The sequence below is a fragment of the Pogoniulus pusillus genome, chromosome 40 (assembly GCF_015220805.1).
Source record: "Pogoniulus pusillus isolate bPogPus1 chromosome 40, bPogPus1.pri, whole genome shotgun sequence".
Lineage (NCBI taxonomy): Eukaryota > Metazoa > Chordata > Aves > Piciformes > Lybiidae > Pogoniulus > Pogoniulus pusillus.
This window is the reverse complement of record NC_087303.1, coordinates 6,785,737-6,798,050: the sequence shown is the minus strand read 5'-3', so window position 1 is coordinate 6,798,050 and position 12,314 is coordinate 6,785,737. Positions and strand designations below refer to the sequence as shown.

General features: G+C 59.3%; 1 protein-coding gene across 1 annotated transcript in view; it reads left to right on the top strand.

Moving 5' to 3' along the window:
- The first annotated feature begins 104 nt into the window (after positions 1-104).
- NMT1 (N-myristoyltransferase 1) overlaps positions 105-12,314 on the top strand; it is a 28,930-nt gene continuing 16,720 nt past the window's right edge. The window contains exons 1-2 of the mRNA XM_064174705.1: positions 105-232; positions 11,061-11,172. Of these exons, the coding sequence (XP_064030775.1) occupies positions 105-232; positions 11,061-11,172 (240 nt within the window). The remainder of the gene's footprint in view (positions 233-11,060; positions 11,173-12,314) is intronic.

Sequence of the window (12,314 nt, the reverse complement as noted above, 5' to 3'; positions counted from 1 at the left end):
CACGTGCTCGCGCAGACTACCGGTCCCGGCATGCCCCGCGGCCCCGCCCAATCGCGGCGCGCTCTGTTGTGGGGGTGCGGCAAGAGCCGAGGCCCCGCTGCAAGATGGCGGACGACAGTGAGACAGCAGTGAGACGGACACCGGTGAGGCCTCCGCGGCCGTCGGCGGAGGAGAACGACCACGAGCACTGCAGCGACTGCGAGAACGAGGCGGAGCGCGGCTCCAACCGCGGGTGAGCGGCGGCCGGAACCACCCGTGGCGGTAGCGGCCGGGCTCATTGAGGAGGGCAGCGGCCGGGAAGTGAGTGGCGCCCCGCCCCGCGGGCGCCCTGATTGGCTGCTGGGCAGCATCCCGCGCTACCATTGGGCGAGCTGCCTGTCGGTCTGGCGGAGGGGCTGGGCCCCCTGGCTCCCATTCACGCCTGCTCTGGGAGCGTGTCCCGAAGCTAAGCAGGGTTCGGCGCGGCCGTGGCGCGGATGGGTGACGGCGTAGCGGTTTTTGCGGGGCGGCGAGAACGGCTTCGCGAGTGCCTTTTTTGGGCAGAAATGAGTCCGCTTTGCAGCTCCTCATCCCGTTGCGTTAGGGTGTGTCTCCTCACATTCCCCTGGTGCTCCAGCACAAGCCTCATCCTCTTCCCAGCATCTCCCACACCGTGGTAGCACCCAGGGTGGGGGCATCGTTGGCGACGTTATCCTCCTGCCCGGAGCCGGAGCCCTCCCGCAGCTGTCACTGCGCACTGGGAGAATCCCGGGCGCCTGCACACCCATCCTGTTGTTACCCAGAACGCAGCCCAGGGCGCTGCAGGGCTCAGCCAGCGCTGCGGTATGAGGAGCACGGCGGCTGGAGGTGTGAAGTGGTGCGAAGCAGTGATTAGGCTGGCAGCGAGCAGACGCGGCCGGGCAGGTCCTGAGCCGGGCAGGAAGGCTCTGAAATCCCTGGCGTAGCACCCACGTTACTCACTGCCTTTAATACGGCCCAGAGCTGCCTCGCCGTGCCCGCGGCTGCCGGCAGCAGCTTCCTCCTCGTTCCTGCTGGCTTTGCATGCAGCAGGGCACGTCGGTGTGTGGCTTGTGCCATGTCACAGCCTTCTAGAGCTTTCCAGAGGTTTTGTGCTTCGTGTGCCTGAGCTTCCCCGGGCTCATCTTCCTGCACACCCCATTCCTCAGCAGCTGCTCACCAGCCTGGGGATGGGGAGACCATTGGCTGGAGGAGCTCTTCTGCCTCCATCAGCAGCTCTCTCTGGGCCAATGTCCTGTCCACTCACTGAAGTGAAGAAGAAGGTCGCCCAAGAAATATCACCGAGGCTTTTTTCCTGACAGCACAGATGCCTGTTTGCATTTGCTTTGCCTCCCGGGCGTGGCACCATCTCTCACTCTAATAGGTTTAGCTGTGCTCGGGGAGATTTTTCCTCTCTTTCCCTCTGACATGATTAGGTTTGTGGGAACCAGAGGCAAGCAGAGAGGGGCCGCAGTGCTCAATCACCATTGCTCCCCAGCCTGGCCTGGCCTTTGCTAGGAAAAGCTGTGTTATTGCCCCCTGGCATCCTGGAGCGGGCACTGTGCTTCCTGTAGCCCCAGGGAGATAAAATGCAGCTCCCTGCCACGAGCAGGGCAAGCACTGAGGTGCAGCAAGCTGAGTGGGCAGCCTAGGAGATGCCCACTAACAAATATGCTTGGAGAGTTTGGATTGCTTGAAAATAATACTAATGGATGGCTACCAGGAGAGTGGAGACTCTTCCCAAGGGGACATGGGGACAAGTTACTGGGAACAGCTTGCCCAGGGAGGTTGTGGCTGCTCCCTCCCTGGAAGTGTTTAAGGTCAGGCCTTGAGCGACCTGTTCTAGTGGGAGGTGTCCTTGCCTGTGGTGTGGGGGTTGAAGCTGGATGAGCTTTGAGGTCCCTTCCAACCTAAAGCATTCTATGATTCTGCTGGTGGGGAGGTTCCCACTGGACTGCAGAAGGAAATGTTTCCCCATGGGAACAGTCAGGCACTGGAATCATCTCCCAAGGGAAGCAGTGGAGTGTCATGGCACTGGGCAATTTAAAGACTCAGCTTGGCAGGGTGCTGGGCCAGCTCATGCCAGCTCCACCAACACCTGGAAAGGTTGGACCAGATGATCCTTGGGGTCACTTCCAACCTGGCATTGTGGGCTTCTGGGGTGATATTAATGTGTGGCTGATGGGCAGGGGAACAACGAGCACGAGCCAGGGAGGCTTTGAAGCCTTCTGGCAAATCTCCTGTGTGGGATCCACCTCAGAGAGAGAAGACCAAACAGTAGGGAAGGTTTGGTTTTGTTCTTGGTGCACATCACCATAGCTGATTTCATAGCTCTGGGTTACACCAGGACATGAGCAGAAGCTCATGAGGGTGTCACTGCTCACCCCAGCTGAGCACTGTCCCCAGAAACTGGGCAGGAGAAGTGCCCTAAGCTGCTGGGCTTTGCAAAGTCATTCTCTGAGTCCTCCTTTTGCCCACTTCGTGTTGGGAGTCACTGGAACTTGGCTCTGAGGTTTAAAACATAGAAGTATTTCTTAGCAGGAGCAGTTCTTCCTCTCCTTTTAAGGACAGGAAGGAGGAATTGAGCTTCCTCCACCTCAGTCCTGTATCGGCACTGGGAAGTGGCTGCACTGCTCACTGCTGTGGCTGGCCAAGTGGATTTCCCAAGGGAAGAAGATCCCACTTTGGGATTTGTTATGATTCCCTTCACGTGGAGAAGGCTTCTGTCCTGTCTCTGGTGTGTGCAGAAGGTTTGTTCCTGTTGTAGCTAGAAGGCACTGGAAAGGTTGGGACATGAGCGAGGGCTCTGCTCCTGGAGCTGCTGCAAGCCTGCTGGGCTTGTTGAATGGCAGTGGTGACACCAAGAATTTGAGTGTCCCAGCCCCATGAAGCACATCTGTCACGAACAGAACCACCTGGAGAAAGGTTTTGGGTGGGAAAAGTTTGGGAATGGTCCATTAGGATGTTGCTGGGTGAGGCATGGGAGAAGCAAAAGGGCAGCTGCCAAGTTGGGCACTCCCTGCTTGTGCTGGCACCATCTGGTCCTGGCTCAGCCACTCTGCTGTGGCCTGCAGGATGTGGCAGCATCATGGAATCCCAGGATGGGTTGGGACCTTAGAGATCTGCCATGCTCAGGGACACCTCCCAGGGGCCTCATCCAGCCTGGTCCTGAATACCTGCAGGGAGGTTGTGGAGCACAGAAGCACCCAATGTGATCTTCGATCACATTGGGTGCTTCTGTGCTCCACAACCTCCCTGGGCAGCCTGTGCCAGGCTCTCCCCACCCTCAACCTGTGCCAGTGTCTCCCCAGGTGTCAAGTGGGGCACAGCAGTGGCATCTCTGCAGAGCCTCTCTCCTCCCTCTGGCCCCTAACGAGATTACAGCCTAAGCACCCTGCCCGATTAGCCTTGGGTTTGCCAGAGGGATTTTTCCAGCACCTAAATCCGGAGCAGGGATCTGCTGTTTCTTACCCAACACCTCACAGCCTGGGAAGCAAGGCCATGTGCTGCTGAAGGCATCACAACCCCCTGGAGCCTCTGTTTCCAGCTGGAGGAAGATCCAACACCTTTGCTGGCTCAGGATGGGGATGGGCAGGAGAGCCTGAGTGTGGCATTTCAGTTTGGGTTCACTGCTGTGCTCCTGCCATTGAGATCCACCCCAGTACCAAGCCAGAGCTTCCCAGTTTGGGCTTTGAGAGCTGAGGGAGCTGCAGGGAGCTGGGCACAGCTTTCCTTCAGCTTTCCTCTCCAGCAGAGCTGTGGGATGTGGGAATGCAGCAGGACCACGCACGGGGCCAGGTGATCAACAAGTGGGTGTGGAGCACCAGTTCCTTACTGGATGCATCTGGTGTTTGCCAGGCCACAGAGGGACCAGGGTGGCAGAGGACAGCCAGTGCCAGTGGGTCACAACTTCAGCAAGCCCAGGGGGGATGGGTTGGGCACTGCCAGGGGGCTTATTGAGGTGCTGCCAGGGGACCTGGGTCGGGCACTGCCAGGGGGGTTATTTAGGTGCTGTCAGGGGGCCTGGGTTGGGCACTGCCAGGGGGTTTATTTAGGTGCTGCCAGGGGGCCTGGGTTGGGCACTGTCAGGGGACCTGAGTTGGGCACTGCCAGTGGGTTTATTTAGGTGCTTCCAGGGGGGCTGGGTTGGGCACTGCCAGGGGGTTTATTTAGCTGCTGCCAGGGGGCCTGGGTTGGGCGCTGCCAGGGTGTTTGTTTGGGTGCTGCCAGGGGGGCCTGGGTTGGGCACTGCCAGGGGGTTTATTTAGGTGCTGCCAGGGGGCCTGGGTTGGGCACTGCCAGGGGGCTTATTTAGGTGCTGCCAGGGGGCCTGGGTTGGGCACTGCCAGGGGGTTTATTTAGCTGCTGCCAGGGGGCCTGGGTTGGGCACTGCCAGGGGGTTTATTTAGGTGCTGCCAGGGGGTTTATTTAGGTGCTGCCAGGGGGTTTATTTAGGCGCTGCCAGGGGGCCTGGGTTGGGCACTGCCAGTGGGTTTATTTAGGTGCTGCCAGGGGGTTTACTTAGGTGCTTCCAGGGGGCCTGGGTTGGGCACTGCCAGGGGACCTGAGTTGGGCACTGCCAGGGGGTTTATTTAAGTGCTTCCAAAGGTCTCACTGTGGACCCTGCTCAGGCTCTGGGCGTTGCTTTCTGTGCAGGGGTTGATGCCAGCTCCTTGCCGTCGGACAGGAGTGGCAGGGGAGGTGCTGGCTGTGCTGCCAGGGATGCCTTTCCCAGGAGAAGTGTTCTCCTCCTTCAGAGATGGAACTGTCCTGATCCTACAGGCAAGAGGAACAAGTTCCACACAGCAGAGCCAATGCACCCTTCTCCCCCTGCTTCATCTCTCCAAACTGGAAAGGAGATGAGGGAAGCAAAAGGGAGGCACCAAAGCTGTGAGTGCAGTCGGGAAGGCTACGGGGCAGGAGCTGGGCTGGCAGTTAACCCTTCCTGAGAGCTCACAGCAGCTGCGTGGCTCCTGCCAGCTGCATGGGTCACATCAGCTGTGGCAGCTGAATGTTGCCTGCTGTTGGCTTGTCCCAGGGCAGCAGCTGAGGTATTGCTGTTGGTCTGGGGAGCGTCTGAGGGGCTGCAGCTACCCTGAAGCATACAGGAGAGATTTGCTTTCCTAAATGGACTTCAGAACACAAATTACCTCAAATAATACCTTCAAAACCCTCTGAAGTAGGCAGAACTGTCACCTCCCTAGGCACAGGGAGTGGGACCCGTGGGCTTTCCAGCAGTTCCTTCATGCTGGTGACTCCTCTCCTGGCTTGGTTTCATCCCCTGGCTGGATCAGGACCTGTCCCCTCACCACGATGCCTGCGAGTGCAGAACCTCATCTGGCATGACCTGGAAGAAATCAGGGTGGGCAGCGCTGCTCAGAAATCAGGGAGGCTTTTCCCCAGCACTTCTACCTGCGAGGCTGAGGTGGGGGGGAGTGAATCGGTTGGGCTGAACTCATTAGCAGCCGGCTGGGAGCTGGCAGCTCTGATTTATGGCTGAACACGCCGGGGCTGGGAGGGTTCTGTTTGTTGCATCTGACACTTGCAGCATCCCAACGAGGAGCTGCCCTGGGGAAACGTGTCTGTCTGCTCTGGAAGGGCTGGCTTCCAGCACCTGCCCTCGGGGGTGCTCACAAACCCCCCTCCTGCTGTTGCTTTGTGGTGTGGAATTGGGTAGGAAATCGGTTGGATGTTTATTGGGTGCTGGAGCCAGGGGCTGAGGCCAAGGGGATGAGGTTCAGCAAGGCCAAGGGCTGGGTCCTGCACTTGGCTCACAGCAAGCCCAGGAAGGCTCCAGGCTGGGAGCAGGGTGGCTGAAGGTGCCCAGCAGAAAAGGCCTTGGGGGTGCTGGTGAACAGCAGCTGGAGATGAGCCAGGAGGTGCCCAGGTGGGCAAGGAGGGCACCAGCAGCCTGGCCTGGGTCAGCAGTGGAGTGGGCAGCAGGAGCAGGGCAGGGATTGTGCCCCTGTGCTGGGCACTGGGGAGGCCACAGCTCAAGTCCTGGGTTCAGTTTTGGGGCCCTCAACTATCAGAAGGACATTGAGAGGCTGCAGCAGGGCCAGAGAAGGGCAAGGAAGGTGGGGAAGGGTCTGGAGAAGAGAGCTGGGGAGGAGCAGCTGAGGGAGCTGTGGGGGTGCAGTGTGGGGAGGAGGAGGCTGAGGGAGACCTCATTGCTCTCTGCAGCTCCCTGAGAGGAGGCTGCAGCCAGGGGGGGGTTGGGCTCTGCTCCTAAGGAGCAAGTGACAGGACAAGAGGAAATCCTCTCAAGTTGCCCTGGAGGAGATTTAGGTTTGCCATCAAGAGCAATTTATTCACCTTGAGGCTTGCCAAGCCCCAACCCAGGCTGCCCAGGGCGGTGCTGGAGTCCCCATCCCCGGAGCTGTGGCACCGAGGGCAGTGGGTTGGTGGTGCCCTGGGGCACTGCTGGCTTCAGGCTTGGACTCCCTGAGCTTGGAGGCGTTTTTGAACTGAACTGATTCTGTGACTCTGTTGCAGCTCCACCGCGAATGGTTTGGCTCATCTCAGGACCTCTGTGAGGCCATCCTGGCTGGTTGGGGTCTGCCAGGTCTCGCCTGTGCTGCTCTGCCAGGGGCTGCCCCCCCCCCACCCCCCCGCATTCATCACCCCAATCGATCTCCTGCCAGCGCCGCTTTGCTGTAATTGCTTTGCTGTCTCCCCCCGGGGCAGGCACAGGCGCAGGGAGGGGAGGTGACAGGCTGGGAGGAGAGGTGACACTGCCCCTCCAAGGATGCTTCAGCAGCGCCGTGGGATGCTGCTCCCCACAGAGCTGTGGCTTCAGGGCCACTCCTCTGCCTGCTGCGCTGCAGGTGCTCTGTTCCTGGAGAAGGAGAGAGGCTTCTCAGCACCACCCCCGCTCCCCCTTTTGGGAGCAGCCTGCCCTGGGTGGCTGCTCGGTCCCTGTGCTGGTGAGCAAAGCTTTGCTCTGCCCTGGGGCTTCCCAGGGGCTGTGCTGGCAGGCAGCAATCTTTGCTCCCCAGCACATCCTGGCTGCTGCTGTTCAGGTTTGGCTTGGAGTAAAACCTTCCCCAGAGCATCTGCTCCGTGCCCTGCACACCAAATGTCTCTGCCCCACGGGGACAGGCTGCAGCAGTGGGCCAAGGGCAACTGTGTGAGGTGTAACAAAGCCAAGGGCTGGGTCCTGCACCTGGGTCAGAACAGCCCCAGGAATGCTCCAGGCTGAGGGCAGAGTGGCTGGAAACTGCCCAGTGGAAAAGGACCTGGGAGGGCTTTTTAATGGGAGCTGAAGATGAGCCAGGAGGTGCCCAGGTGGGCAAGGAGGGCACCAGCAGCCTGGCCTGGAGCAGCAATGCTGTGGCCAGCAGGAGCAGGGCAAGGATTTGGCCCCTTGGACTGGGCACTGGGGAGGCCACGGCTTGAGTGCTGGGTTCAGGTCTGGACCTCTCACTCTCAGAAGGACATTGAGAGGCTGGAGCAGGGCCAGAGAAGGGCAAGGAAGGTGGGGAAGGGTCTGGAGAAGAGAGCTGGGGAGGAGCAGCTGAGGGAGCTGGGGGGGGTGCAGAGTGGAGAGAAGGAGGCTGAGGGAGACCTCATTGCTCTCTGCAGCTCCCTGAGAGGAGGCTGCAGTGGGGTGGGGGTTGGACTCTGCTCCCTAGGATCAGGTGATAGGAGGAGGGGAAATGTCCTGCAATTTTGCCAGGGGAGGGTTAGGTTGGAGAGGAGGAAAATGTCTTTGCTGCAAGAGTGGTGAGGGCTTGGCAGAGGCTGCCCAGGGAGGTGGTGGAGTGCCCATGGCTGGAGGTGTTCGAGAAAGGTGTGGATGTGTCTCCTGGGGGCATGATTTAATGACCATGGTGGGGATGGGTTGATGGTTGGACTGGATGAGCTTGGAGGCCTTTTCCAACCCAAGCAATTCTGTGTTGTTAAGCTGCCAGCTGCACATCCCATCAGGTTTCCTGCTGTCCACAGCCATGCCCTCACCCAGGCCTTCCAGCTTCACCCCTCAACACCACATGTCCCTGGTTCCAAACTCACTTGCTGCTTGGTGCAGGACTTCTGTTAAACCTTTCTTCACCTCTCCTCTCTCTCTCCTGACCTTGTTTAATGAACAGTTGGATGCTGCTCCAACATACTTTCCAGTCTCCTCTTTCCCCTCCCTGCTCCACCCTCTTGCTTGCTATCTTGGGGGTGGTAAAGAATTAAGCTGGTCCAGGACTGAGTGGTGCTAGATGGAGATGTTTCCAGGCTGGTTGGTGCCTTCAGTTCATTGGCAGCCTCCAGGCAGGGTTGAGCTGTGCAGTGGTCCCTGCTCTGAAGTCCTCAGTCGTTGTGGGGGGTGCAAGCAGAGAGCTGCTGCTCTGTTGCAGAGTGAAACAAACACTGCTCTGGCTTACCAGGTTGTGATGTGGAGCAAGAAGAGGATGAGGTGCCTGGGGTCAGGGGGGCAGGGATGCATCTCACAGCATCTTGGCTGGCAGTTGTGCTGCTTTCCAGTTGGACCAGAGCATGGATGATGATGCTGGCAGATGGAGTCAGGGACCAGTTTGGTCCCCCTGTAATCCAGGAGGAAGCAGTAAGGGACCTGCTGAGCCACTTGGATCCTCAGAAGTCCATGGGACCAGATGGGATCCACCCTAGGGTGCTGAGAGAGCTGGCAGCTGAGCTGGCCAAGCCACTCTCCATTTATCAGCAGTCCTGGCTCACTGCAAAGGTCCCCAGAGACTGGAAGGTGCCAATGTGATGCCACCCACAAGAAGGGCCAGAGGGAGGGACTGGGAAATGACAGAGCTGTCAGCCTGACCTCAGTGCCAGGCAAGGGCATGGAACAGGTCACCTTGAGTGCCATCACACAGCACCTACAGCATGGCCAAGGGATCAGGCCCAGCCAGCAGGGGTTTAGGAAGGGCAGGTCCTGCCTGGCCAACCTGAGCTCCTTTTATGATCAGGTTCCTGCCAGGTGAATGGATGTATCCTGCCAGGCTGTGGATGTAGTCTACCTGGACTTCAGCAAAGCCTTTGACACTGTCTGCCACAACAGGCTCCTGGCACAGCTGGCAGCTGCTGGCTTGGACACAGTCACTCTGATATGGGTCAAGAGCTGTTTGGAGGGCCAGGCCCAGAGAGTGGTGGTGAATGGTGCCACATCCAGCTGGCAGCTGTCACTGGTGGTGTGCCCCAGGGATCTGTGCTGGGCCCAGGCCTGTTCAATGCCTTTGGTGATGATCTGGAGCAGGGGATTGAGTCCAGCAGCAGTGAGTGTGCAGATGACACCAAGCTAGGAGCAGCTGTGGAGCTGTTGGAGGGTAGCAGAGCCCTGCAGAGGGACCTGGCCAGGCTGCATGGGTGGGCAGAGGCCAAGGGGATGAGACTGAACAAGGCCAAGTGCAGGGTTCTGCACTTTGGCCACAGCAACCCCAAGCAGCACTACAGGCTGGGGACTGAGTGGCTGAGAGCAGGCAGGCAGAGAGGGAGCTGGGGGTGCTGGCAGAGAGGAGCTGCAGAGGAGGCAGCAGTGCCCAGGTGGGCAGCAGAGCCAATGGCATCCTGGGCTGGCTCAGGAGCAGTGTGGGCAGCAGGACAAGGGAGGTTCTTGTGCCCCTGTGCTCAGCACTGCTCAGGCCACCCCTGGAGTGCTGTGTCCAGTTCTGGGCTCCTCCACTGCAGAGAGATGTTGAGGTGCTGGAAGGTGTTGAGAGAAGGGCAGCAAGGCTGGGGAGGGGCCTGGAGCAGAGCCCTGTGAGGAGAGGCTGAGGGAGCTGGGGGGGTGCAGCCTGCAGCAGAGGAGGCTCAGGGCAGAGCTGATTGCTGCCTGCAGCTGCCTGCAGGGAGGCTGTAGCCAGGTGGGGTTGGGCTCTGCTGCCAGGCAGCCAGGGACAGAAGAAGGGGACACAGCCTGAAGCTGTGCCAGGGCTGGTCTGGGCTGGATGTGAGGAGGAAGTTCCTGGCAGAGTGATTGGCACTGGAATGGGCTGCCCAGGGAGGTGGTGGAGTGGCTGTGGCTGGAGGTGTTGCAGCCAAGCCTGGCTGGGCACTTAGTGCCATGGTCTGGTTGGTTGGGCAGGGCTGGGTGCTAGGCTGGGCTGGCTGAGCCTGGAGCTCTCTGCCAACCTGCCTGGTTCTGTGCCCCCCACGGGTGGCCTTTGCAGCTGTAGGTGCTGTGGTTGTGCCACTTGATGCAAAGAGCAGCTCCCACCTGGGGTTCTCCATGGCTCTGTCCTCTCCCTCTTGAGCCAGACACCATCTGGGGTTCTCAGTGAGGGCAGCAGAGGGGAGGGGCTGTGGTTGTACTGCAGAGGAGTACAAGGAGACAGCACTGGCAGGAAGAAGACTGAGCTGAGTGGCCCTGGGGGCTCACCCTGTGCCCCCAGCTTGCCCTGCAGAAGACCCTTTGTGTGTGCTGGCTGCTTGTGGCTCCATCGTTCCCTCCTCTCTCTGCCCATGGGCTCAGATGTCCTCCTGAGCTGTAACCTTCACAGAGGCCATAACCTTGTTTTGGGGGGCATGGGCAGGGAGGCTCCTGCCTTGGGGTGCTGCTGCTCTGCCACAGTGATGTCACCCACCCTGCAAAGATCACATTGGGTGCTTCTGTGCTCCACAACCTCCCTGCAGGTGTTCAGGACCAGGCTGGATGAGGCCTTGAGCACCCTGTGCTGGTGAGAGGTGTCCCTACCCATAGCAGGGAGGGTTGGAACTGGCTGAGCTTTAAGGTCCCTTCCAACCCAACCCATTCTGTGATTCTCTGAAGAACTCAATCCAGGCACTTTTGGTGCTCCACAGGGTGGATTTGGGCACATGGAGGTGATGTGACAGCAGGGACATGGTCACCTGCAGTGTGGGGCGTGCTCCCCACCCCTGAGCAAAGCAGTGGGGTGGGAGGTGCTGGCATTGGTGCCCTGGCTCACTGCTGGGAGGGTTGCCAGGGGGAGGACACGGGGCTGCACCCTGCCCTGCACCTTGTATTCCCCCTCCTGCAGCCTTGGGCTGGGAGCAGGGAGTTTGGCTTTGCTTTAAAGAGCTTGCAAACACTCTGAATGTTCTCCAAGAGCAAACCCCAGGGCTCCAATGATATTTCTTTCATCCTCTAGTGGCTTGAGTCCAGCAAATGACAGTGGAGCCAAAAAGAAGAAAAAGAAACCCAAAAGGAAGAAAGAGAAAGGAGGAGATCAGCCTGAGCAGGCGCAGGACCAGGCAGTGAAGGTGAGCCCCAACCCTTCCTGCAGTCACAGCCCTGTCCTCAGCCTCTGCTTAGGGCAAGGAAAGAGCCTCCCAGGCCTGGTTTTAGGCTCTTGGCTGCTCACTCAGCCCCAGGTTTGAAGCCATGTCCCAGCCTGGCTCTGTGTGTGGGAACTGCTGCTGCTGGGCACTCCTGCCAGGTGCTGTGCTGTGCTGAGAGGGTCAGACTGGTGCCTCTGAGTTCTTCATCTCAGACACCAGCTGCCAGCTTCCTCCTGCCCACAGCCAGCTCCAGCAGCTGCTACTGCTGCTTGGCTGACAGCTGAAGTTGGTGATGTTTTGCTTGATTAACAGAAGAGCAGCAGGGTCAGAGCAGGGTCTGGCTCACCCCTCTTGGCTTTGCCCCAGTCCTTCCTTGGTGAAGGAGCCTGGGACACACCAAGTCTGTCCCTCCCAGCACTGGCAGTCACCTCTCCTGCCCCCCCTGCCCTCCCTGAGATCTGCACAGCAGCAGGGGCTGTTCAGTGCCTGAGCCACCTTCCTTCCAGATAGTTCTATTTTTAGCAGAGCAGAGCATCCATTTGGGGCTCTCAGTGTTTCAAACCAGCTCCACCAGGAGGCAGGGAGGAGCTGGGGTTCTGAATCAGTGCAGAGCAGTATCACCCTGCCATGGTCTGCCCGGAGAGGAGGAGGGAAGTGGCCTTCACCTTGACCCACCCTCTGCACCTTGTCCCTGTCTGCAGTGCCCAGGGACTCCTGGAAGGTGCAGGTTGCAGACTCAGCTCCAGCTCAGACAGAGGAGGCTGAAGCAGTGAGAGACAAAGGCTGACATGGGAAGCCCAAGTGCTGGGTGTGGGTTGAGCCAGGGATTCTCTGCACAGGTTTGAGCAAAAGCAAGGCAGGGAGGTTACTCCTGGGGCACTCAGAACCTTCCTAACCACAGCTCAAAGCACTTTTGAGCAGGTCACACAATGCCTTCCACCCAGGAGTGCCTAGAAACCAGTCTAGGAGGGTGGCAGGTGCCTGGGAAAAGGTTCATCTGTCATGCTCAGGGGATTGAGGCTGGGAAGGGTTTTTCTGCCTCCTCTCCCCACCCTGGCAGTGCCTTAGGGCAGGGCCAGCTCCAGGTTCCTCTGATGAGGAGCTGAAATGCAGCCCTGGTGGCT